Raw genomic sequence first — 24,741 nt, forward strand, 5'->3', positions numbered from 1 at the left:
TTATGTTCTGGGGCGGAATCCGGTACGGAAATCGGGGGCCACTTGCCAGCCTCCCAGGAGACCCCGACGCCAAAAAAAGGCGGTGTGACGGGCGCAGTTTACAAGGACCATATTGAAGAATACTTGCCGACGATGCTTGATTACGACACTATCTTCATGCATGATAATGCGCCCGTTCATCCTGCAAAAGTGGTGAAGGAATGGCTCAATAACTCTGGCATCGAGGTGCTTGAATGGCCGCCATACAGCCCAGATCTCAACCCCATCGAAAACCTCTGGTGGTGCCTCAAAGACCGCATCTACAAGGCTGGCCCTCAAATGGCATATATGACGAAGTGCAAGGCTTCACTGGATCACCTTGAAGAAGTCGCAATGGCTGCCTGGGAGCAGATTGAGGTTGAGCTTGTCAACCGCGTCATCGACAGTATGCCCAAACGGTTGAAGGCGGTGATAGTTTCAGATGGATGGTACACTAAATGCTGATTACATCACCATGTAGAGCAATGCCAACGCTACAGAATGCACTAATTGCGACCATTACAGCTGCCAGAATGGCTTCATTATCTATAAGTAAAGTTGGCACATGTGGTGCGGTGGTGTGGGCCGGATTTGGCGGTTTGCGTTATTTTTGCTACCCACCTGTACATGTCGTCCGAAGGATGATATTAAGTTTACTGATTATAACGCCAAGGGTTTCCTATTCCTAAGCTGGCGCTCTTAAATACTCCGTCGAACCGGGTTTTGTTCACTAGAACAGGTAGCCGACACCTGTAAAAAGTGGTTATGGTGGCATCTTGCCACGCCCTACTAACAAATAAAGGATTCACTGTCCAGATAGAGAACCGCCCTCTGTCGTCCAAGAATGGCTGTCTATGGTACAGAAGGATTTTTCTCTTTTCTCAACCTGATCCGCCTGGACCTGCCTCTTGGATGACCTGCTCTTTTCCTCTGTGGCCGCTGGCGACCTGATTCCAGTAGCTGACGGCGCCACTCAGACAAAATGTTCCGGGCCCAAATTATGTCTTCTTTTTTCGAGCCCGGTTGCATGGAGCGGACTGTGATAGAGCCCTGTAAGAGGCGGACGGCGCTAGTCTTACGGCCCATATAGTTCTCCGTGATGGCCAGATCCTCCATGCTATCCCCGATGAGATCACTGATTTTAGACTTCTGTTTGGACGTTTCCACCACGTGCACCTGTAATTTTCTTGCATCTTCCCACATGTTCTGCAAATAGTATGCACTAGCGAGGTTTAACTCACTCCTGAGGGTGTCAGCGTGTTCTTTGCCGAGTCTGGATTGGCGAAGGTTAACCACTTCGACGCCCAAATCTTCCGCCTGTGCGCACTCCTTCAAGTGTAAGTATGTTGTTACCAGGTTTGCCTTACAATTAAGGGTGAGAGGGTGATCTCCGCCGAGTATTTCGGTGCACACTGAAAGCAGTTTTGAAAACTGCCCTTCTGCTGTCTGTAATCTTCCTCGATCTCGATATACAGTGGCCAGCTCGCACTCAATTGCTAGGATGTCTGGATGATTTTGGTCGAGAGAAGTCTCCCTGGCTTGTTGCAGGACGCTCAGATATACCTGCTCAGCACTCTCCAGATCGTTACGTAGTCGGAGGAGTGTGGCCCGATTCGCATCACAGCCGATGATATCAGCGGGGTGGGCATTTGCAGGCCCGCCATATTTGTCTCGATCTTCCTTGACCTCTTCCATCTGCTTTGCTGCCTCGTTCAGACTCTCCAGACTCCCCAGAGACTCCAAGTTCATCGCCTTATCCTCGCGAATGTTTAGAAACATAGGATCATCGGGGCCGAGATACTGACTGCAGGTTCTCAGTAGATCGGAGAATGTGTCATCAGCCGCCTGGTAATGACCCAGATTGCGCTGGGCTCTGCCGAGATAATGTTTGCTCTCCAAGACCAGACGGTCTTCCGGTTTGTGCACCTTCAGCGCGTCAAGAGACCGGTCGGCGAACTCTATAGCTTGGTCGGGATAGCCCATTTCTAGCTGGTACTGGTACAGGCTGGCATGGCAAAGCACCTGTGCCTGCTTTCCAAGCAACTCAGCATCCGTTGGGCGATGTCGGGTCATCTCTTGGACATGCGGGTAGAGGCGTCTGCACGTATCCCAGTTCTCATAGCGCCCCGTTGGGAAGTTCCGACCCATCCAGCATATGAACTGTGATTCGAAGTATTCAAAATGTCTGTTGTCCTTCAGCCAGTGTCTTACTGCCAGCTGCACGAGTTGGTGCATTGAGAACACGCCGGGATTCCCCTTAGCGATGAGGCCCGCGTCAAGCAGATCCTGCACGTCCCTCTCAGAGGCATCAGTGAAGTATTGATTGCTTCCATCTCCAAGTGGCGGTGGCTCGTCCGTTTGGAGGTCGCTCTGGTGGCCCTGGTCAGACTCGGTCACTACGCTCTCGTCGGCCCCGCTCCTTCGAGACTCAGCAAGCGATTTCGGAATGTGATCGCGGTCGAAGAACGACATGAAAGAGAGCAGAGCAGCTGCTGGCGTTAAGTCCTTACAGCTCGGCTTGAGGAACTCGATAACGGGCCTCCAACAGGCTTTGATGTAGTCTGAGGCACTGCAGTCTCGTCGGAACTGATGACTTTGTTCTTGGAAAAGAGCTCTTATAGACGTTTTGTTCCGTTTCCGTTCTTGCAGGTAGGCGTTGACTGAGATGGGTAGGGTGTGTCGGCTTATGTACGCTGCCGCTTGCACGATTGCGAGCGGATTGTACTCTAGTGTTTTGACTAACTCCATATCATCCTGCTTGCTATGCTGGTCATGGTCGCCGAGTTTCTTCAGAAGCAATTTCACAGCCGGGCCTGCACTCATTGCTCTCACGGGCACAATGTCGCTGGATTTGATGCCGAGGGCCAGTGCAGTGTCCTTATCTGTTGTCGTGACCAAGATTGAACCGTGGGACACGTTTGAGAGGAGGTGCAAGAAATCCCTCCGCCGGGCGCCGCTGTCATTGCCTAGTGTGGTGGGTTCGCCGTCGCTACAACTGAGAACGTCGGCTTTGGTCACACCATCTAAAACCAAGAACCAGGGACCATTCGAAGGGTTGAGTAGCCATTGTGCGACGCGTTGGGGAACTCCCGGCTCAGTTGTCCCATAATCTCTAATGTCAAGCAGGTCGGCGATGGACCTGAGGTCTCCCAGGAAACGCTCACGCGTCTCCGCGCCTATCCAAAACACCAACGGTAGTCTGAATACCTCATCCGCTTGGCAACAGTACTCGATAGCGAGTTGCGACTTCCCCACGCCGGCAGGTCCCACGAGCGCAACACGGGAGCCAGACTTGGATCTGGCGCGTTTCAGTATTGAAACTACTGCTGATCCTCCCCGCGGTGGGACGAAGTCGGAGTCGGGTTTGAAGGGAGGTAGCGGACGGCCAACGGTGAACTCGTTGGAGTCGGCAATCACCTGACCATCGAGACGCGGTCTACGCCAGAAGAAAAAGGCCATAGTAAAGTGCGTCAGCTCTTCGAGTGCTATGTATTATCGCACAGACCGCCCCGCCATCTGGTTGTGGGTGGGGGCTGGGACAAAGTCACTCCACGAGAGGCCTTTGGACTAAACGTACTTATAGTTTTGATAATACCTTTCCAGTTCGGAGGTACTATAGCTTCAGCTCACGCTGAATAAAAACACTGGAGTGCTGGCCAGAAGTGAAAGGAACTCTTCGCATTTGTGGCCTTATGGGAATAATGTTTGTCGTACCTCATGGAGGAGACAAACAACCTGGTTGGCCGCGTGGAATGCACCACTACAGTACTGTAGCATCAACAAACCTGCAGCTCCGGCTCGCTTTGCGATCGTTCCCTATACTTGATGGACTCAATCCTGCTTGTTGATCACTATTATTTTGTGACTAAACATTGGCACCGGGTGTGGGGCCGCGAGCTCCTTGGCGATTGCCGCGATTGGCAGTCGAAGGGATACTGGGGCTGGCGATCTGGGTCGGATACAGGATCATTGTCGGAGTCGCTGGGCTCGCGGGTGTTCTTGCAGAAGTGCCGAATCGCAGCCTCTGCCGTTGACGACCACTTCAGAAGACTTGAGGAAATGATCCATACTGTTAACTCTGGACGGAGTTGACCGCCGCCGTTGTATCCTGCGATTGCGAAATGGCTGCTGTGGAGTCGGCTGCCAGCACATTATGAGCCGTGGTCAAGTTGTTGTGGGCCTGAATTATTTCTTCGCCCGTGGCGGCGTTCTGGGCGAGGTGGACGAAGTGGCTGCCGACTCGCTCCTCAGTGTAAGTGAGGCGAGCATTAAGGTATTCGACCATTTCCTTGTTGTTGCCAATCTTGTCAAGCGCTCTGGACTCTTGTACCCCGTTCTCCGGCTGAGCGGACATTGTACGACTCATCGAGCGGAAGCCATCGAGCGTGACGCGGCGGGATGTGTCACAGATCTTGTATGTCTTTCGTTTGAGATGTTTTTACCGGCTTCGTTGTCGTGTGTTAGGATCGACGCCGGGGGTAGGTCGATTTCGGTCGCCGTGCAGGGGAAGAGGCAGGAAACCCTTCGAGCAGAGTATTACCGGCGTCGCGAGAGTGCGATTTCGCGTCAAGCAGGGCCGGCCGGGTTGCGATGTGCGAGCGCCAAGGTTGGAGATGCCAGATAGGGCTGGCTCTGGGTTGGTCGCTTGACTGATCATTCTGGTGGCCGCTGACGTGGCTGATTCCGTCGTTCTCGTCATCGTCGCCAGCAGAATGGTTGGCTTGGCGACCAGCGGGAAGGTTGCTTGGCCATGATGAAGTGGTGCGCGCGAGTGGACAGGCGGCTAGGCAGACAAGGGGATGTTGTCAGAGACTCGCGCGTACCCTAGTTCGGCTGTCGTCAATCAGTCCGCGAGGGTACCAGGGCTACCCAATTACGCTAGGAAACTCCATCATCTGCGTCGTGACGTCACCGCATCCAAGTTCGGGCGGGCGACAAAAGCACCAGGTAGGAGTGGTGCTAGGGAATGGCCGCGCTTGACGAACTCACGACAGCGTCTTTTCTGGGCTTGTAGCCTGATCGCGTTGGTGAGACAGCTGCAGGGCGCGACTTATCGCACGCCTGACTTCGCGCACTGCCATGATCCCAATGGATTGGTGTTTTAGGCATAGATGTGAGCTGACTGCGAAGGAGGGCGCAACCTGAATCAAATATTGTTACTTCCAAACTCATGGCCTGTGCAAAGCTACACATTTCGTGAAAGGAAGACTTATAGTAGTGAGTATCTGTGATGCACTCTCCTATCGGGTGAAATCATAGCAGGGGAGGTGTGATGTATTTCCAGAATGCCGATCAGATATCAACTAGCTGTGACATTCGGGCTCAAGTACATGGCGACGCAGTTTGCGGTGGAGGAAGAACAAGAATATATAACGTAATCCACGGGTGAGTGAGCCACACGGGTCAGTGAGCCACTTTTCAAGTACTCGTACGACAATGTATAAGACAATTCAACCATAACGCCTTAAATCAATTGAAACTATTCAGAATCCTCTTCTTCAGAGGCAGATATAACTTTCTGACACGTACGAGCATTATGGCCGGGCTCGCTATAGACGCCACATCGCCGCGCGCGCGTTTCGGGCCTCCTCGTACGACCACTATTCTGACTCGTTTCTGCCCTTAACTGCTCCGTCGTATCGATTTGAGCCTTTAAATCCTTTGCCTGGTTAATCGTAAGGGACCCTCCTTTCTATAGCTGCTTTCTTTTCGTACGACGATGGCGGCTGAGGCGGTCGTTCGTATCTCGAAGTTCGGCGATATTATGGCGTATAAGGTCCTGCTTGTGTGCTATTATCGCTATCCCTTTATGAAGCTGCTTAAGGCTTACGATTATAGACGACGGTGAGCTATTCTAGTGTTGTACGATGCGATTTTGGAGATATTCCTTCTGCGATTCGGCCTTAATCGGGTTATTCGGCGTCTTTGAGACCCAGGGGGGTGGTAGTCCAGCAGAACCTAGTAGTGTTAGCGTACGAAGCTTTATATCTAGCTGCGAAATCACATAGTCCGGGTTGTACGGTACTAGGCCTGTCGCTCAAAAGCCTACCTAGATGTTTAACTTAGTTATCGCAGCGTCGTACGCCTTATAAAAGGCTAGGAGGAAGTCCTCCTTTGAAACATAGGTTACATACGCCCGTATAAGACCTTCGATTTCTTTACCGTACGCCTGTTTTAGAGGTCCAAAGCACCTAACGTTGAGAAGCTAGAGCTTATACGACGAATAAGCAGGTATATAGAGCGTTACAATATTCTATTCCTTATAGTAGAGCTCGAAATTAACGGAATGGTGGCTCTTATGGCCGTTGAGGATAAGGAGGCGGTAGGTACCCTTCGTACGACTCTTTATATAGAAATCGAAGTGTTTTACCTACTCTAGGCCTCTCTCGTTCGTCGTCTAACCGTTCTTTGAAAGCGCGATTACCTAGTTGGCCGGTAGAGGGCTATTCGCGGTCCAGGAGTCGAGGTGGACCTTCCCTACGAAGATAATATACGGCGGGATCGAATAGCCGTACGACGTAATACCCTGGATTACTGTAACCCATTCCTAATTCCCTTATTGTACAGCTCTTAGCCTCCCGCGTTGATCGGAGGTTATAACGACAGTTTCGGCGGAGATTTTACCCATTACGAAGCCCGTTTCGTTGAAGTTGTAGATATCGTTATCGTGGATCCCGTATTTCGCGATTATATTTCGTACGAGCTTAAACCACGCGCGATACACGTCTGGATCTTCGCAGAGGACTCTCTAGTAGTCGATTCTTCGATTAAAACGCGTACGGAGCTCAGATCGTTGTCGTACGAAGGTTGAGGCCCAGTTCGTTCCGATACGCGGCGCGTCGCGTACGGCAAGGAGTCGATCCGCCATTTCTCGAACACTACTAAGTCGCGGTGGAAATGATCGCGAATCTAGGTCAATTACGTATCGTATAATACTCTCCTCTTCGTACGAGGTCAATTTCTGGCAGGGTGGTCGGGTATCGTATTTCGCAGCTCGGCCGTCTCGTCGTCGTTGGAGGGTTGCGCGGGATACATTATAGAGTAATGCAGCCTTTCGTACGCTCAATTTTGGGTCAGATTTAAGCGCAGCTAGCGCTAGAACCAAATCGCATTCATTTGATTGTCGTACCATGATTGTTGGTGGAGAAATAAGGAAATGAAGGTTATCTATTCAAAATGGGGGAAAAGTGGCTCACTGACCCGTGTGGCTCACTCACCCGTGGATTACGTTACATGCCCTTGTCTTTAATACGTTCATGTGGATGCAAATCTTCAACTTGTGGAAGTAAGTGGAATAATTAACCCTACCCTAACCCTACCCTAACCCTACTCTGGGACGCTGATTGTGCTAACCTGGCCTACAGCAATCGACGAATCGACGGTAAATTGAATATCTTCGAGGGTCTGACAAGGCACTGGTCCTTCATTGGAATCAACGTCATATTTTTCGGGGCTCAGCTTCTTATTATCTTCTACGGCGGCACTCCCTTTTCCATTCCAACCACAACCTTGGAGGGCCGGCCTCCTCAGAGCGGGCTACAGTGGGGCATCGCTGTTGGGTTTGGTTTAGCCTCCATCCCAGTGGGCATCATGATACGTTGTTTCCCTTACGAATTCGTCCTGAAATGTGTCCCAAAATTCATGAAGCGCCGGCGTAATCGGGTTCATCGTTCCCAGGTCTTTGTCAAAAATGACCTGAGATTCCTCATGAAGTTTAAAGGCGGCCCTGTCAACAGCTTGACGTTCACCAACCATGTAAGAGATCTGTTGGGATACGCCGTTCCCAGCCCATCTTTTAGGCGCCCAATTTCCGCTATGGAATCTCCCATGCTTGTGCTCACACAGCCAAGCCCCTTAGCTATGGCGTCCAATCACTGCGCCGAAGATCAAGCTATCAGTACAACACGTGTGTCGGGTCCTGGGGTCTCATCCCGGGCGTCCTCGCACACTCTTCCTAACGGCGGGGAGAGTAGACAACCTGCCGAAGAAAAGCCAGGTAGAGACGCTGCAGATCAGCCGCAGTGGGAATCATCCTCGCGAGACGAGGATAATGACAGAGAGCCGTCTGTAAATAACGACTCTACATCGCGGAATCCACTTTCGATATCGGAAATCAAAATCTCTCTCGGTGTCGGCAACCAAAACAACCAACCTGAAACAGATGTTGCCGGGGAGGTTCTGGTTCCAATACCTCCGCCTTCCCCAAAGAGTGCGAGTGGAGTTAGCGATGTTCCAGAGATAGCACTAGCGGAACGGTCTATTAATGAGCTACTAATAGGAAGGATGGATACTTCAAATGACCCTCCACAATTGGTTCAAGATGTTGTTGATGGAAGCGCACCCTTCGACGATTTTAAACAGAAATATGGGATTTCGTTAGAGAAACCCAATAGGACGAAGCACATCTAGGACTCTGATGGACTTTAAAGCATTTCTAAATGATTTTAAGAATGAAGTCACGCTAACTTAGAGTATCGTGTCAGGGCAGTGCGGAATAGTCTGATCAGGAGTTTGTTCATAGAGCAGTACATAAGGCTTGAAGCCATCGCGACGTTTTACCATAGCATACACCCGGATATCGCTAGTCACCTTCACTAATATGACTTGATTTTCCACTCCTTTGAGTCTTCACACTTTTGCACCCGTTTAATCTGTATCTCGTCGATAATGCCATGATCAGAAGCTCCCTCACAAGTGCTGCATTATCAGACCATTCTGTTGACGTGACTGGCTCCCCCTCTTGAATCCGGTTTGGCCCCCTATCTGGGAATGCCCTCACTCTGGCCTGGGGCCAGAGTGCACCTCGCCGGTAATACCGCCGAAACTGGCAGGCGGTGAACTCTTTTCGGTCGTTCTGGTCGTTTTGTCCACGGTCAGAGGAATCCTCACCCGACCCAGGACAGTATTACTATCTTTAATAAGAACTGTGAGGTAAGAAACGATGCAAATCGAGATGTCTTAGCCGGTTAATCGCCTACGTATTGTGCTAGGGTAGTGTGGACCGGTCTGATCGGGGTGTTTATTAGTACAAGGGGTACTCATAAATCGATTCCATCGCGATATTCTTTCATAGATAGCAGACAGATACACACCAATCCAAGCAGTTTCGCCACGTCTTCAAGTTTGCATTTTTGACGTCCAGAACAGTGGTGCATTACATCAAGAATGCCCTGATCAGATAATCCCTCACAATTGCCTCGTCATCGCTTTTGCGTTGTCATCACTGGCTCCCCCCATCAAACTCCACCGTCCCCAGGAAACTGGGAATGGCCTCGCTTAGGCGTCACGCCTAAGTAAGCCTCGCTGGTAATACCACCGAACCTGGCAGGCAGTTAACTCCCTTTGGTCGTTGGGCGGTTGTTCTTGCCATGATTAGAGAGAGCCTCATCTTCCTCCAGCACAATATCTTATACTTAACCCTTTCATGTTTCTTTTAGTCGTTTAATAGCACCTATAGTGAATATTATATAGAAGTAGGTATAGCTCAGTAATGTTACATATTTCAGTAGCTAATTCTGCAAAGGCTATGAAATGCCTACAGCGTGTTAGAAGTATTGTCCTGGGGCGGGTGAAGATTCCTCTAATCGGGGATAAATTAACCACCACGACCGAAGGGAGTTGATCCCTTGCTAGTTTCAGCGGTATTGCTGGCGAAGTGCACTCTGGCTGGGGCTGAAGTGAGGGCATTCCCATAAGATTTCAGTGGGGAGCTAGCTGTGTTAATAACAAATAGTCGACGCAGCACTTGTGAGGGATTCTCTGATCATGGCATGCCCAGTGAGATGCAAACAAGAACGGGTGCAAATGGGTAAGAATTCAATAGGTTGGAAAATCAAGTCGTATTGGTGAAGTTGACTGGCGATGTCTGTGTGCGCGCCATAGTAAAAGCATCGCCATAGCTTCAAGTCTTTTGTACTACTCTATGGACAGACCCCTGATCAGACTATTCCGCACTTCCCTAGTACAATATCTGCAATAAAATCCATAGTAAGTAGGCGAAGTAACATGCGGTTTGTAGGATATAGCATGCTGAGATAACCCATGGGTAGTGCAGCGACGAAGCAAATATCAAAATCGAGAAACCCGCGACGGAACGATCCGGCCAATATGAGATATCCTGGTCATCGCAGAGTGCCCAGATGTAGGTCCGTAAATATTGAGTGTTGAGTAGTACTTGGCAACCAGCCAGAATGATCTGGCAAAGTTTTATCAGCATGGTGTGTCGCCCACTCTAAGTAGTGCTCGAGTGATTGAACCGATGAATAAGGCAACTAATGACAAGATAACCGCGATCCCGTTTCTTTCAAGTAAGGGGGAAAGCGTCGTAGGGTGTTGGAGATTGAAGCGTTGGTGGGACGGTTAAAGTTACGCAGCCCGACTTCCTCGTAGAGAATCTAAGGGCGAAGCGTTATTGATATAACGTAATCCACAAGCAAGTGAATCACACAAGCTAGTGAATCAGTCTTCGGGCACCCGTACGACAATGTATAAGAGAATTCAACCACAACGCCTTAAATCAATTGAAACTATGAGGAATCCTCTTCTTCAGAGGCAGATACAACTTTCTGACACGTACGAGCATTATGGCCGGGCTCGCCGCAGACGCCACATCGTCGCGCGCGCGTTTCTAGCCTCCTCGTACGACCACTACTCTGACTCGTTTCCGCCCTTAACTGCTCCGTCGCGTCGATTTGAGCCTTCAAATCTTTTGCCTGATCAATTGTTAGGGACCCTCCTTTCTGTAGCTGTTTTCTTTTCGTACGACGACGGCGGCTAAGGCGGTCGTTTGCATCTCGAAGCTCGGCGAGGTCATGGCGCATAAGGGTCTGCTCGTGCACCATCATTGTGATTCCTTTTCTCAGCTGCCGCAGGCTCTCAATAATGGACGACGGAGAGCTATTCTGGTGTCGTACGATGCGATTTTGAATATACTCCGTCTGCGATTCGGCCTCAATTAGGTTGTTCGGCGTCTTTGAAACCCAAGGGGGTGGTAGTCCAGTAGAGGAACCTGGCGGTGTCGGCGTGTGAAACTTTACATCTAGCTGCGAAATCACATAATTCGGGTCGTACGGTACTAGGCCAGTTGCTCTAAAGCCTGCCTGGATGTTTGACTTTGTCATCGCAGCGTCGTACGCCTTATAAAAGGCTGGGAGGAAGTCCTCCTTTGAGATGTGGGTAATATGCGCCCGTATGAGACCCTCGATTTCTTTACCGTACGCCCATTTTAGAGGGCTAAAGCACCCAACATCGAGAGGCTGGAGCTTATGTGATGAATGAGCAGGCATACAGAGCGTCACAATGTTCTGTTCCTTACAGTAGAGCTCGAAATCGACGGAATAGTGGCTCTCGTGGCCGTCGAGGATAAGGAGGCGGTGGGTGCCCTTCGTACGACTCTTCGTATAGAAATCGAAGTGTTTTACCCATTCTAGACCTCTCTCGGTCGTCGTCCAGCCGTTCTCTAAAAGCGTGATTACCCAGTCGGCCGGTAGAGGGCTATTTACGGTCCAGGAGTTAAGGTGGACCTTCCCTGCGAAGATAATATATAGTGGGATCGAATAGCCGTACGACGCGATACCCTGGATTACTATAACCCATTCCTAATTACCTTATTATACGGCTCTTAGCCTCCCGCGTCGATCGGAGGTCGTAACAACAGTTTCGGCGGAGATCTTACCCATCGCGAAGCCCGTTTCGTCGAAGTTGTAGATATCGTTATCGTGGATCCCGTATTTCACGATTATATTTCGTACGAGCGAAAACCAAGCGCGATACGCGTCTGGATCCTCGCAGAGGACTCTCTAGTAGTCGATTCTTCGATTAAAACGCGTACGGAGCTCAGATCGTCGTCGTACGAAGTTTACAGCCTAGTTCGCTCCGACGCGTGGCGCGTCGCGTTCGCGGAGGAGTCGATCCGCCATTTCTCGAACACTACTTAAGCGCGGCGGAAACGACCGCGAATCTAGGTCGATTATGTATTGTACGATACTGTCCTCTTCGTACGAGGTCAAATTCTGGCAGGGTGGTCGGATATCGCGTTTCGCAGCTTGGCCGTTCCGTCGTCGTGAGAGGGTCGCATGGGATACATTATAGAGTAAGTCTAGACCCCCCATTGCGACCAGTGCGCATCGCGCCCAGGGGTCGCGTCGCGACGCGGTTGAGCACCCCACCATACATTTTCCCATATAAACCTGCTCAACCGCGTCGCACCGCGACCCGACCACCTGCATTGTGACCGTCAAAAAGGAAGCTATCGTCATGGTCGCAAAAGACTACCAATTGCGCGCCCTGCGCGCACTGGATGAAGTTGAGGCTGGCGTACCTGTCGCGACGGCTGCTAGACGACACGATGTCGACAGATCCTACCTACGTCGTCGCCTTGACGCGTGCCCAACCTTCAAGCAAAGGTACCAAGTCCGACAAACCCTCTCCGTGACCCAGGAGGATTATCTGGTCTCTTGGGCCCTCGACCAAGCAGCAATGGGCTATGCAGCTCCATTGAAGTAATTCAAGCACTTCGCGATGCGCCTGCTGGCTCTCGACAACCCCTCCGCACACCTCGGCAAGCACTGGTACCGACGCTTCATCCGCCGCAACCCGACCTTGAAGACCTCGAGATCACGACTTATTGAATACAAACGATACGACGGTGCCTCCAAGGCCAATATCGACATCTTCTTCGACCGCCTGACGTCATTGAAGGGCAAACGAGTACGGCCCGAGAACATATGGAACGTTGACGAGTGTGGCGTCGCGGAGGGCCTAGGTCACAATGGCTTCGTGGTCAGTGATGCCTTGCGCGACTTTACCTTGAAAAAGGACGGCGCCAGGAGCACCTGGATCGCGATAATTGAGGCCATTTCTGCTGGCGGTGGCTTCATCCCTCCCCTTGTTATTTTTAAGGGCCAATCCGTGCAGCAGCAGTGGTTTCCCGACGTCGAACTTGACAGGTGGAAGCATTGGTGTTTTGACACATCACCAAACGGGTGGACCAGCAATGATATTGCTCTGAAATGGCTCAAGGAGGTATTTATTCCCAACACCAAGCCTACGGATTCTAGAGAGTGGCGATGCCTTCTTCTCGACGGCCACAAGTCGCACGCAACAGAGGAATTTATGACGGAGTGCTTCATCAATAAAATCTGGCTGATTTACCTCCCGGCTCATACCTCACATGTTCTTCAGCCACTCGATGTGGGCGTGTTCTCGGCGGTGAAGGACCACTATCGTCAAGCGGTCGCGGAGGTTGCATATAACACTATGAACGAGTCCCCAGGCAAGCGGGAGTTCCTTGAAGCATACCAAATTGCGCGCAAAAGAAAGCTCAATAAGGAGAACATCTTAGGAGGCTTCAAAGGCACAGGGGTGTGGCCTCACAATCGGTTGAAGGCGCTGGGTTCCCGCTTCGTGATGCGGGACTATGAGGAGGTACGGGAGGCCCAGCAGAATCCCCAAAATCGGGCCCAAACGACGGTTTTAGAGCCAGATTTTTTGACGCCCTTGTGCGCAATTGACGTCAAAACACCAAAAACATCTCGCGATGTCTATAAAATGCATAGGGAGTTGGTAAAGTGTGGTGTACCTTTAGGGGCGGCGACCTGCAGGAAGCTCTTCAACAAGGTCGGGAAGGCAATCGACACTTCGAACATCGCGCGCACCACCGCAGAACACCAAAAAGACCGTCTCCAAGCTGCATTAGATGCTTCAAAGCCTGCTAAACGCCGCAGAGTCGATCCGGATCCCAATAAACAGTTTGTTCAGGTCGTAAACGTGGAGCGCGCAAAGAGGCAATTGCAGCTCGAGATGGGGGCGGACTTCAGCACGGATGACGACACCGACAGCAGCGACGACGAGGTAGAGATCATTGAAGACGACAGTGACGAGGAGAGCTGCATTGAGGTGCGGATCAATTGATTTGAAGCCTTTTTAACGAATGCTTGTTCAGTTATTGCAGAGTGACCATGTGGTCGGTGATGCCCTCATGCGCAGGTTGGGTGGTGGTCGCCATGCGCACTGGTCGCAATGGGGTGTCTAGACTTACAAGGAAAGTTCGGTGCGACAAAGCCGTTCCGTGTCTGCCATGTAGCAAGAGAGGCGAAGCCGATGCCTGCATGCGCGAGACGGTCATCGTCCGTGGACAAGTTACTACAGCCCGAGATAGCACTGGCAGCCCATCATACGATGAGCTTACCCAAGAAGTCCAACGACTGAGGCCTACCCTCAGCGAGACGACCGCGCCAGAGAGTCACGGCGCGCCTCCCTTGAGTCGCGCACTGCCCTATGTCGACCACAGCGGGTACGAACAGCTCCTACTACATACCGGAAATGACCGACCGGCCTGTTCGACGTTGATCAGCCCCGACGAAATTATCCTTCCTAGTCGTGCTTGCAGCCAAGCCCTCATCGCATACGACAGGAGCTGGAACTCCTGGGTTCACTATGGAGTCGAGTATCCGGCCTTTGAAGAGCAGCATGCCCGCTTTCTTGAGAGCCTTGCTGCCGGGGCGGCTCGATGCTGTGATGCATGTAAGTGCGTGACAGATGAATGCTTGGCACACACACTCCCGACATTCTGGAGCATAGCTGACATTCAGAAACAGTGATACGCATGGCTAGAAGCCACAGTCAGATTGTTCGCAGCAGGAGGTTTTGGCGATCGAACAACGGCTCTGGGAACCCTAAACAGAAGGGGCAAGGGCACCCGACCGCGTGAGAGTCAAATGAGACGAGGGAGAACGACCGCATCGTCCTTTTTTCTTTCGCGAGGGTGCTTCTCGTCTTTCATAACGCTTTCTTTTCGCCCCCTGGAGAGGGCTGGACTCCAGGGGCACGTTGCAAAAGCTTGCATTCATTGATTATCCTAATTGCTCAACTTTCCTGCTTTCTACGAGGCGTTCAGAGGGTTCATTGGAGCGGAAAGAAAAGGAGCCATTTTATGAGTATATGAGGTGAGGATCACATAAGAGGCCCGTAGGCTGAAGCTAAATCTTTGCATCCAAGTCCGTCACAAAGCAAGTCGTGTGATCGCATCTTTGCAATCAAAGTTGAAGCGTGAAAATGGTCCATCGTGAGAACGTTCAAAGGGCTCAAATGGTCACCATTGGGCTTGGAATGGAACGAAGGCAGGGTGCAAAGTACTGAGAGTCAAATCACCAGAACCAAGGCCATAGTGTACGTCCAATTGACTGACAAGCCCGCTTCAACTTATAGCTCCATCCTTCAACGCCAGGGTATCTGCCGAATCGCCTTCTTGAGCCGACCTGCTCAAGCGCCACGCCACAACGCATTTCGGACCATCAACCTCAACTCCAGCAATCAACGCCACGCCCATGCTCACACCCGTGCCCATCACGACTTACACGACCTGCCTCACCTTGCCACTCTCAACCTCATAGACCCAGCCACTGACCACAACCTCCTTCGAAATGACCTTGCTCTCCCTCAGAAACCGCACATCCCGTCTGACCGCCTCCTCCAGGTCCGGGAACGGCAAGAAATCCAACCCTTCCACCTCCCTCGCCGCCTCCCCGCCCAGATTCTTCTCCACGAGAGCCCGCGCGTCGTCATTCGTGAAAGTCAGCATCCCGCAGCCCGTATGCTTAATCAGCACGACCTCCTGCGTGCCAAGCAGCTGCTGCGAAATCACAATCGAGCGCAGGGCGTCGGCCGCGCTGGCGCCCGCGTTGCGAATCACGTGTGCGTCGCCCAGGGAGATGCCCAGGGCGGCGGCGGGGTCAATGCGCGCGTCCATGCATGTCACTGTGAGGTGGGTAGGTTCTAGATTTTAGGACGGGAGATTCGCTCTGTTCTTGCAACATTCAGGGTGGACGGGGGATGTGGGAGGAAAGGAGGAGAGGGGACGGGTGGATGACTTACGGACGAGGTACTTCTTGCCCGGGGGCAGAGGGAGATGGCCCTTGTCAAAGGCACTGGCGTACTCGGCGTTGGCCTTTTTGAGGTTATCCTGGATGGCAGACATGTTGAAACTGTTTCGGGGCACAAGGGTGAGGATTACGTTCCTCCGCCGGGAGATGGGAGAAGCCGGACAGAAGTAGAGATGATATCGCGAAGAGAGTGGGGTAATCAGGGTTGTCCAATAATGTCTGTGGTGACATTGCATCAACCCCGCGTTCCAGTCAGTCTTAACTGCTGTCGAGTGGTTCTGCCAAGGCTTGGGATCCCCCACGTTTCGGACTTGGTGAATTGGCGACGGCATCCTGCTGCCGATGGTCGCTGCGATTGATACGAACTGGGTCAGTAGAAGATAATACGGGCCATAACGAAGCATCGGGGCTCGCCTTGTGATTCGTCTGCATTTGCTGTACCTCGTTCTCCGTTGAGTGTTGGATTACGATGTGGTTGCGTTGTTCACTGCCGCTTGAACTCAGCCCCCCAAAAGGGCAAAAACACCACAAACGAGAACTGCAACCCCTGCACAGACTGTTGAAGATGACTCACTCTCTGCCAGACGACAGCCGCCGTAAGGATCTCACTTCGCCAGTTATTTACTGAATGTGCCCATAATGATTTCTGATCAACGTGATGCCTCTCACCAAAGAGTGCAGTCTAGACATCAGGCATTGAGCGAGACGAGCGGGAAGCATGAGCAAGAAGAAGCAGACCTCCCGACGAAAGGCCGGGGAGGCCGAGCAGCTGCAGACTGCCTGTCAAAACCACATCACCCCCAAGAGAAGCCTGCACAGCAACCCTATGGAAATCAGGCCTCGCAAGCCGCGACGATAGACTCCTGGGCCAACACTGACACCGGCTTCACCAACAGGACGCGAGGTATCCGCTTTGTTTTGACGGTCGAGTGCTCTCAGTGCGTGATGGGTGAGCGGCGGCCCGGTTCGCTTCACAGAACTCCCTTCGCCCGGTGGCTCGCAGTCTGCTTGTCGCTTTCGAGGTCGGGATGGCGAATGCAAAGGAGACAGGCGAGGATGCCGCGTCTCCGGGAAATCTGCTCGATAGTACTCGTTCGGCGATGTATGTTTCTTCTTTGCTGGCGGAGTATAGGCACTATTCGGCTTTGCCCTTTTCGACGACGATTGGCCTGCCTCGAGGTCGGTCGCTCGTTTCCTCTTTGTGCTTTGCGTTCGCGCCAGGTGTTGATGGTTGCGTAGGGTGAAGTTGTTGGAAGTTAGAATGGGGAGTGGAGATCTGTTACAGGGCGCGTAGGTACGCGCTCAGCGCTTATGGTTGGCTGGGATCAGAGGCTCTTCACACAGAGTGATTCGCTGTCACTGACTGATCACCCGAGCCGCCGGGCCGTGGGGCGGCCTTTTCCTTCAGCTGCGCAACCGAAACACCTACGGAGTAGCTGTATCTCGGACACGTTTTCTCGTCAAAAGTGAGCCATAGTAACGCCATCAGTACTTCAATTCTCAACTACCTAAGTACCTAGCGCGGTATGCGTTCACCTGAGCATGCCCGATCTGGTTGAGCAAACACCCAATAGGCCCTTGCGAAGCATTTCGGTCTTCAGAAAGCGCATCGTCACATTTCGCCCAACCCCACTTGCCATTCGGCACATAATAAACCCCTCACCCATAGCCTGGTCGCTTCTCGTCGCGCCGCTTGTGTTAACCGCAATGTTGGGACCTTCGGTATAGATGGCGTGAGCATCTGGTCTTGCGAGCCGCTGGGGAGTACTAGTTAATTGCACGGTCTTGGAGACGAAGGTGTTGGCGCAGACCTATCTCAACCGTTGCCGCCGCATGCGCCGCAGATCCCACCAGCATTCACGCCGGTGCCATCGCACGTGACACTCGCCGCCCGACATGTCGAGACAAGACTTGTTCCCTAGTCGCTTGAGGAGTCGCTTTGAGGAGTTGCTTCGATCTTTGGAGGTCTGAAGACGAGGTACCGAGCTTAAATGCTGCCCAACGCGAGCTTGCGGAAGGCCCCAATCATCGCTAGCCTAGTCCTCCGGACGGAACGCCTCCGATGGGCAGTGCTCGGCGCTCCTGGTCCTTTCCTGACTCATAGTCCAGTTGAACAACCCCTCTCCACTGAGCGGGGATGGGTGTGATAAGATACACCCCGAAGTCACATGGTACTCACCCTCAATACCAGAAACCCACTTCTGTGCTTACTACTAACAATTGTTCGCAATTTGTCCAATTAGAAGCTGGGCTCTCCACTATAGAGTAAGACCGCCCAATTAGGGCCTTGGCGCTGGGTGTGGTACCTTTAACGCCACAATTGCAGAGGGTGGAACTCCGGCCCGCGTTTCAACGCATGGCTAACATAAGGGTTAGGGGGTCACCCATATGGCTAGCCGCTGTCAAGACTACCTTCCCCAGAATCGCGTGATAACGTGAAGGTCTCTTCTCAGTCACACAAACACAAGCCCATCCACGGGATTCCTCAGATCACGAGAGCCGTCAATCACCGTACCTGCGATAACCTCCGATATCACAGACTGTAGGCAAGGGCAGCAAAGGCAAGGACAGTAAAGGCAAGGGCAGCAAAGGCCACAAATAGACGTACGGATACGTGTCGGAACAACATCTAACGAGACTTGTGCTTACCACTAGAAGGTTTGTGGACTTCTTCCCAGCGTACGGCAGCTCGCAACGGCTCCACGGTGGTATTGTTAAAGCTAAGCGGGAATTGGTGATTGAATTGTCTCGATATGCTTCGAGAGGCCGCGAGGAGATTTATTGTCAAGATTCAAGACTTAGTCTCGACAATCGATCCAGTGTTCCACGAGCAATCATGGCGACTTTTGACGACTGCAGACCGTTAACGACCCGGGACTTTCATAACCCTTCAAAAGGGCTTTCTCGTGGATTGATCCGCTGAGTCATCTTCCACAGGCCATACATTGGTCGAGCGGGGACTATTATTTGAGCTCTGCTGATTGAACATCATCAATACAGGCGCAAAGTCGACCACATGGGCATCCATGGTCAGCACGCCTGGCAACCGGTACCGTGTTTTCATCGTTTGCTGTGAGTGGACGAACCATGTGATGAACAACGGGCTACCGTGGTTTCTAACAGAATATCACAGGCATGGGCTTCATGAGCCAGTGGTCTGGCAATGGCCTCGTCGCATACTGTAAGTCTTTCTACTTTAGATATACTCAGACGCATGAAAACGCGGCATGTAACTAATCTCACCGCCGAAATTAGACCTCAGCCGCGTCATGGGCTCGGTCGGCATCACCGACAAGAACACCCAAGCCCTTGTCAACGGGCTCATCAACATCTGGAGCTGGGCCATCGCGCTGACCTCAGCCTTCTTCGTCGAGCGTCTCGGCCGGCGCGTGCTCTTCCGCACGTCGACCCTCTGGATGCTTGTCGTCTTCACGTGCTGGACCATTGCCTCGGCGCGGTTCGCCGACACGGGCGTCAGCGCCGCGGGCATTGCGGTCATCACGCTCATCTTCATCTATCAGTTCGGATACTGCATTGCCTTCTCGCCCTTGCCTGTCGCGTACTCGGTCGAGGTCCTTCCTTACTCGATCCGCGCAAAGGGCATGGCGACGTACGTCTTTGCCACCAAGTGCGCCGTCTTTGTGAACCAGTACGTCAACCCGATCGGGCTGAACAACATTGGGTGGCGGTTCTACATCGTGTATGTGGCGATCCTGGCGGTCGAGAGCTTCATCGCGTATGGCTGGTTTCTTGAGACCAAGGGCAAGGCGCTCGAGGAGATTGCCGTCATCTTTGACGGCGAGGCGGCTGATGTCCGCGTAGAGGCTGAGGCTACCAAGAAAAGCGAGCTAGCTGCCAAGAGTGAGCAACACGAGCGCGTGTAAGCTGTCGGATGGTGGGATGTAAATATTTCGTGGTCTCTCAAGATGGCCCTAGCCCTTGCTCTCTCTCTTGTAAATGCTTCGCGCCTTATGAGGCATCATACAACATCCCAATGGATGGCTTTCTATGCTTCGAAACATGGCTCTTATGCATAGTCTTACATCGGCCAAGAGTACTCACGCAGCTTTGGCTACTGGCCGTCAGGTGAGCTCGTGGAAAAGATCACGAGCGTCCAAATCCCGGCACAGAATACGCGGTGTTGGCCTGAACCCCTGAACCGCTGCGCCGCTGCCGATGTGGAGACGGCAGCCAGGACCGAGATAGCCACCTGTGGCACAACCAACAAATACAACATCTCGGGGACCATTTGAACCCCGCACTGCTCTTGTTTTAACCGAGTTCAAAGTCCTCTCCCAAAAGCTCTCTCGCCGATCATCACATCTTCGCTTTTCTCAGCTAGCCTCAGACATTCTCTAGCGTGGGCTGCAAACATGTCCCACAGATACGCTAACCCGCCACAGCCTCCGGTGACATTCACCACTGATCCGGCATCCATCGTTGCCTCAGCGGACGCAGCATGCCGCCACGCCGAACAGGTCATCAACGAGGAAATTCTCGCCAACGTCACGCCCGAGACCGCCACGTTTGACAATGTCATGGCTGTGCTCCTCCAGGTCGAAAATGAGTTCCAGCTGACATCCAACGTCGCCGTTATCCGCGAAATACTGGGCAGCGGCAGCAGTGGGAAGGCCGACGGCACCCCGAGCGACCTCGAGAAAGCTACGCGGGCCGCGGCAAACCGGCTGATGGGCTCCATGAACGACTGGAAAGGCGACGAGAGGTTGAAACCCTTGGTAGAGGTGGTGTATCAGCGAGAGCTGCAACGACGACAGCAGAGTGGCACGCCAGGCGTACTGGACGATGAAAGTTGGAAGGCGCTATGCCAGGAGCAGCGGAAGTTCTCTAGCGGGGTGGTCGATTCAGCCAGTCAGGTGCGCATCGCAGAGGTTGAAAAGAGACTTGCTGAGATTGAGACGATGTTCCAAGATAACCTCCGCGTAGCACAAGATTGTCTCTGGTTCACACGGGCTGAGCTTGACGGTGTGCCTGCAGCTACAATTGATGCATTGGATGTGGGGGACGGGGAGTTGGTCGGAAAGTTCACGCTGAGGCTCAATGACCATCAGGTCAGGGCCGTGGTGAGCCAGCTCACCTCGCCCACGATTCGAATGCAGGTATACCTGGGCACGAGAAACCTGGTAAGTAATCAGAGTGGTACTGGGCAAAGAGTTGTGCTGATAGATACACAGGCGAGGGAGAATGACTTCCTATTGCGAGAGGCCGTGAAGCTTCGCTACGAGGCCGCCCGGCTACGGGGCTACGACAGCCATACCGCTTACAAAGTCGAGACCATGATGGCCAAAACAGCCTCGGCGGTAGAGAATTTGCTGAGCGGCCTCCAGCATCAAGTACTTGCTCGGCTTCCACATGAACTTGAGAAGCTTCGCCGGCTCAAAACAGCAGACTCACATGCTCAAGGAGATGCAGACTCGGAAATTATCACGCGGGCTGACTTGCCATACTACAGTCGCCTGTATGAGGAGCAAAATCACGGGGCCGACCAAGACTTGGTAGCACAATACTTTCCGTTGGTGCCCACAGTGTCTAGAATGCTCGACCTCTTCGGCAACTTGTTCGGCTTCGTCTTCCACAAGATCACAGACACCAAACACGACCAGATAGAGAGTCTAGTCTGGCACAAAGATGTCATGCTATACAGCGTCTGGAATAACGAACAGGAAGGGAGCGGTTTCGTCGGATATTTGTATCTCGATCTATATCCGCGTGACAGCAAGACCCTCGGCGCACAATGCCGACCTTTGCATCTCGGCTTCTTCGACCAGCGGACTTCCAAACGGCATTATCCGTCCACTGTGCTTCGAACCAACTTCCAGCAGGACTCGTTCCTCCAGCACGCCGACGTGACCCTGCTATTCCATGAGCTGGGCCATGGCATACACGACCTCGCTGGAATTTGCAAGTACTCACGCTTCCACGGCGCCGAGACGGCTGGAGATTTCAACGAGGCGCCCTCGCAGATGCTGGAGAATTGGTGCTGGGACGCCAGGGCACTGGGAAAGCTCTCAGGCCATCACGAAACTGGCAAACCGCTGCCCGATGAGGCTATTGAGGCGCTTGTGGCCTCGAGGACGGTGCTGCCGGCTGTCAAATTGATGGGACAGCTCACTGTGACCTTGTTTGACAACGCGGTGCATGGGGCACCAGCCGCCGGAGTTGATACGATTGATGTGTCAGGTCTATATGCCAAGTACAACCAACTGGGTGGACTACACTGTGAAGGAGATGAGTATGAGTGACCTCTTGATTTTTGGAATGACTACTCAAAAGTGCAACGCTAACAATTCCTCAGGCACGGCTACACGACGTATCAGCACCTTTTCTCCGGCAACGACGGGACGATGTACTGCTATCTGTGGTCGAAGGCAATTGCACAGGACATGTTCGAGGCTGCGTTTGCGAAGAATCCACTTGATGATGGAGTAGGAAGGCGATACCGGCGTATGGTGCTCGAGAAAGGCGCGAGTCAGGACGAGCTGAAGACTTTGATCGATTTCCTCGGACGTGAACCCTCCTTCGATGCCTTTCACCAGCATTTAGGCTTGTCGGGCTAGACCTGTGATCATTCACCTCAGGCTCCATCAACCTTCCTAGCGCAATCCCGGCAAATTTCAGCCTCTGAGATGATGGGTATTCTGTCCTTTCTCAATGCATCGGCCACCTACGTATCACCAATACCACTTTGGAAGCCCATCAGCTGGTTGGCGCAAGGACACGTAGTTCTTGATCTCTCCGTAATGAAATGTATCCGAAACGCCTTGTTGCTGCCTAGGAACGCTCAAGGCATGACATGTGTCATCAGCGCTATTTGCTAGTGGATGCCTGCGCCTCATCGCGGGGACCTGGAGAGCCACTAGCATGCTCCCGCAGCCTTGCTTCCACAGGGTTGTAGGGCTATTAATACTCGACTGGGTCCACCTCGCCCCGGCTCAAATGTGAATCGAAACAGCAAGCGATGCAAGGCGTCTTTGTCTCTCTTGCAAACTCTCATACCCGACTCCGCACGAAAACACGACACGAATTGGAATACCTCGAGCGCCAATATGGAGAGCGAAGCAACGTCACGTCCCCAAAGCGCCGCTGGCCCGACAGAGACCACAGCACTGCTCGCTCCCCAAGCAGATGCTGCGGCAAGTCCGCAGGGCGGAGAGCACGTCGCAGCTCACGCGGCTGATCCCGACGACACGACAGACAGCAGACCGCGATTGAGCACAGACCGACTTCTTCACATCGTGAGAGGCTTGACCTGGGTTTCACTCCTCCTCGCTGTGATACTGATTGGTCTGGCAATTGTGATCCTCGTTCTCGTCAGCAATGCGCCCGAGCCTTTCATGGCACGGTGGCAGCTCATGAAGAACCTGGACACGGTGACCATATACGTAAGACGCTCGGGCCTTCTTTCCCACACAATGATTATCACCACTAACTTGAGGCTCGCTTCCAGACCGTCGTTCTCTGCATCATAGACATCTGGGCCCTCCGCCGCCGTGTTGGCGGAGCTTGGGAGTCTTGGGCTGTGCTTTTCACTCTTCTGGCCGATGGATTCACTGCATTGTTTGTCTTAAACGCAGCGGGCGAGTCCGTGAGCTTCATTCCCAACCAGAGCTGGTGTGGCTCCTGGCACGACGGCCACTATAGTGGGGCTAGGTGCCAACCCTTCGAGGATGTCTTTGATGGTGTTGCGTCAACATGGGCTGTCCTTGCTCTACTTTTTGCGTATGTCGGTCCCTCGCATACCCATGGCAGATATCCACAACCACTGATGTCTGTGTCTTCAGATTGAGCCATTCTGCCCTCTTCGTATTCCGCGTTTTGTACCTCGTCCGCACGCATCACACTACCCGCTTCATCACATACGAGGGCGGCGCAGCCAGTGAAACCCTCACAAGCCTCAGCTTCACGCTTGGTCCGTTTGGCTTCGACTTCCGTTTCAGCATCCGGCACCGCAATAGGGATGTACCCGCGGGTGCTGTGCGTGAGGATCAGGTTGTTCACGGTGATGCTGTTCGCAGTGAAGGGGCTTCCGTCAATGCGTGAGAGAACCAGCTAGGCGACAATTCGCGAGACCTTGTTGCTCTTGGCGTCAAATGAGGTGGGTGAAGTCGGGATAAGTAAGTGGACATCATTGTCAGGCTTGCCCGGTAGTCTGCAGCTCAAGAGTCATAAGAACACTCTACGATATTATACACTCTCTTTGGTGGTTTAATTTTGCTTTCGTGAACTGTCTTTACAGATAGCAATGGGGTATCTATGTTGTTTCGAGTGGCATTGGCCAGGACTACTTGGCCGTTTGGGTTCACGAAGATGTCACCGTCCATTGATCGTTGGGTTTCGTTCTTGCCACTTTTTCTGTGACATCTTGGCATGTACATCGCGGGTGATATAGTCTAGCTGGATGCCCATTGCCACGCACTTCGCCATATATCTCCTAGTTTTACCAGACACCTAGAGCCAGACTTGGGCGCTGTCCAAGGCGTTACCTAACGAGCGAATTGGGCGTCGCTGCGTTCCTTGTGTCCTTCCCAGTCACAGACAGGATCTCCCATATGAATCAGCCACCACCATACGACAAAGCCAGCGCCATAGTCGTACCTCGCTTTCGCCCTTCTCGCACTCGCCCTTCACGCACTCGCCCTTCTCGCACTATTCTCACGTCGCAAGTCTGAGCTACCCATTGCCAGATCATTCCATCTACAGCTATTCATTACTACAACACCATTGGTCACATTTATGCAACGTAACCAGACGTCGACCATAAACTAATAACAAAAATAACTTTCGAACGTATACTTGCCTGACTGCGAGCTAGCAGCGTACCGCG

The 24,741-nt window shown here is 52.6% G+C and overlaps 8 protein-coding genes across 8 annotated transcripts; 5 read left to right on the forward strand and 3 right to left on the reverse strand.

Moving 5' to 3' along the window:
• Positions 1–870: 870 nt before the first annotated feature.
• Positions 871–3,477, reverse strand: B0I36DRAFT_255978 (uncharacterized protein; the record flags this gene model as incomplete). Its single annotated transcript, XM_046150916.1, has 2 exons — positions 871–1,570; positions 1,976–3,477. The coding sequence occupies 2 exons, from the start codon at positions 3,475–3,477 to the stop codon at positions 871–873; spliced, it is 2,202 nt and encodes a 733-aa protein (XP_046004720.1).
• Positions 3,478–7,274: 3,797 nt separating this feature from the next.
• B0I36DRAFT_355866 (uncharacterized protein) lies at positions 7,275–8,398 on the forward strand (the record flags this gene model as incomplete). Its single annotated transcript, XM_046157488.1, has 3 exons — positions 7,275–7,303; positions 7,383–8,193; positions 8,297–8,398. The coding sequence occupies 3 exons, from the start codon at positions 7,275–7,277 to the stop codon at positions 8,396–8,398; spliced, it is 942 nt and encodes a 313-aa protein (XP_046004721.1).
• A 5,542-nt stretch (positions 8,399–13,940) lies between these two features.
• B0I36DRAFT_398759 (uncharacterized protein) lies at positions 13,941–14,618 on the forward strand (the record flags this gene model as incomplete). Its single annotated transcript, XM_046161625.1, has 2 exons — positions 13,941–14,541; positions 14,599–14,618. Exons 1-2 carry the CDS (start codon positions 13,977–13,979, stop codon positions 14,616–14,618), a joined length of 585 nt encoding a protein of 194 aa, XP_046004722.1. The 5' UTR covers positions 13,941–13,976.
• Positions 14,619–15,115: 497 nt separating this feature from the next.
• B0I36DRAFT_339291 (carbonic anhydrase) lies at positions 15,116–15,914 on the reverse strand. The gene is made up of 2 exons (XM_046155864.1): positions 15,892–15,914; positions 15,116–15,792 (listed from the first exon to the last, which is right to left on the reverse strand). Exon 2 carries the CDS (start codon positions 15,764–15,766, stop codon positions 15,371–15,373), a length of 396 nt encoding a protein of 131 aa, XP_046004723.1. The 5' UTR covers positions 15,767–15,792; positions 15,892–15,914; the 3' UTR covers positions 15,116–15,370.
• A 3,011-nt stretch (positions 15,915–18,925) lies between these two features.
• On the forward strand, positions 18,926–19,783 carry B0I36DRAFT_369623 (general substrate transporter; the record flags this gene model as incomplete). Its single annotated transcript, XM_046159808.1, has 3 exons — positions 18,926–18,971; positions 19,033–19,080; positions 19,155–19,783. 3 exons carry the CDS (start codon positions 18,926–18,928, stop codon positions 19,781–19,783), a joined length of 723 nt encoding a protein of 240 aa, XP_046004724.1.
• A 489-nt stretch (positions 19,784–20,272) lies between these two features.
• Positions 20,273–22,653, forward strand: B0I36DRAFT_299638 (uncharacterized protein; the record flags this gene model as incomplete). Its single annotated transcript, XM_046151984.1, has 3 exons — positions 20,273–21,040; positions 21,092–22,155; positions 22,213–22,653. The coding sequence occupies 3 exons, from the start codon at positions 20,273–20,275 to the stop codon at positions 22,472–22,474; spliced, it is 2,094 nt and encodes a 697-aa protein (XP_046004725.1). The 3' UTR covers positions 22,475–22,653.
• A 208-nt stretch (positions 22,654–22,861) lies between these two features.
• Positions 22,862–24,121, forward strand: B0I36DRAFT_339309 (uncharacterized protein). The gene is made up of 3 exons (XM_046155865.1): positions 22,862–23,299; positions 23,365–23,636; positions 23,699–24,121. Exons 1-3 carry the CDS (start codon positions 22,964–22,966, stop codon positions 23,955–23,957), a joined length of 867 nt encoding a protein of 288 aa, XP_046004726.1. The 5' UTR covers positions 22,862–22,963; the 3' UTR covers positions 23,958–24,121.
• B0I36DRAFT_339311 (uncharacterized protein) lies at positions 23,880–24,341 on the reverse strand. The gene has a single exon (XM_046155866.1). The coding sequence runs from the start codon at positions 24,290–24,292 to the stop codon at positions 24,074–24,076; it is 219 nt and encodes a 72-aa protein (XP_046004727.1). The 5' UTR covers positions 24,293–24,341; the 3' UTR covers positions 23,880–24,073.
• Positions 24,342–24,741: the final 400 nt, after the last annotated feature.

The sequence above is a fragment of the Microdochium trichocladiopsis genome, assembly GCF_020744255.1.
Source record: "Microdochium trichocladiopsis strain MPI-CAGE-CH-0230 chromosome Unknown B0I36scaffold_14, whole genome shotgun sequence".
Lineage (NCBI taxonomy): Eukaryota > Fungi > Ascomycota > Sordariomycetes > Xylariales > Microdochiaceae > Microdochium > Microdochium trichocladiopsis.

Bases quoted from the DNA above. Each gene is read 5' to 3' on its own strand.
- B0I36DRAFT_339309 (XM_046155865.1), top strand. From the start codon at position 22,964: ATGGAGAGCGAAGCAACGTCACGTCCCCAAAGCGCCGCTGGCCCGACA. The intron at 23,300-23,364 runs GTAAGACGCTCG...GCTCGCTTCCAG, and splicing joins TGGACACGGTGACCATATAC to ACCGTCGTTCTCTGCATCAT. The intron at 23,637-23,698 runs GTATGTCGGTCC...CTGTGTCTTCAG, and splicing joins GTCCTTGCTCTACTTTTTGC to ATTGAGCCATTCTGCCCTCT.
- B0I36DRAFT_339291 (XM_046155864.1), bottom strand. From the start codon at position 15,766: ATGGACGCGCGCATTGACCCCGCCGCCGCCCTGGGCATCTCCCTGGGC.
- B0I36DRAFT_339311 (XM_046155866.1), bottom strand. From the start codon at position 24,292: ATGTACATGCCAAGATGTCACAGAAAAAGTGGCAAGAACGAAACCCAA.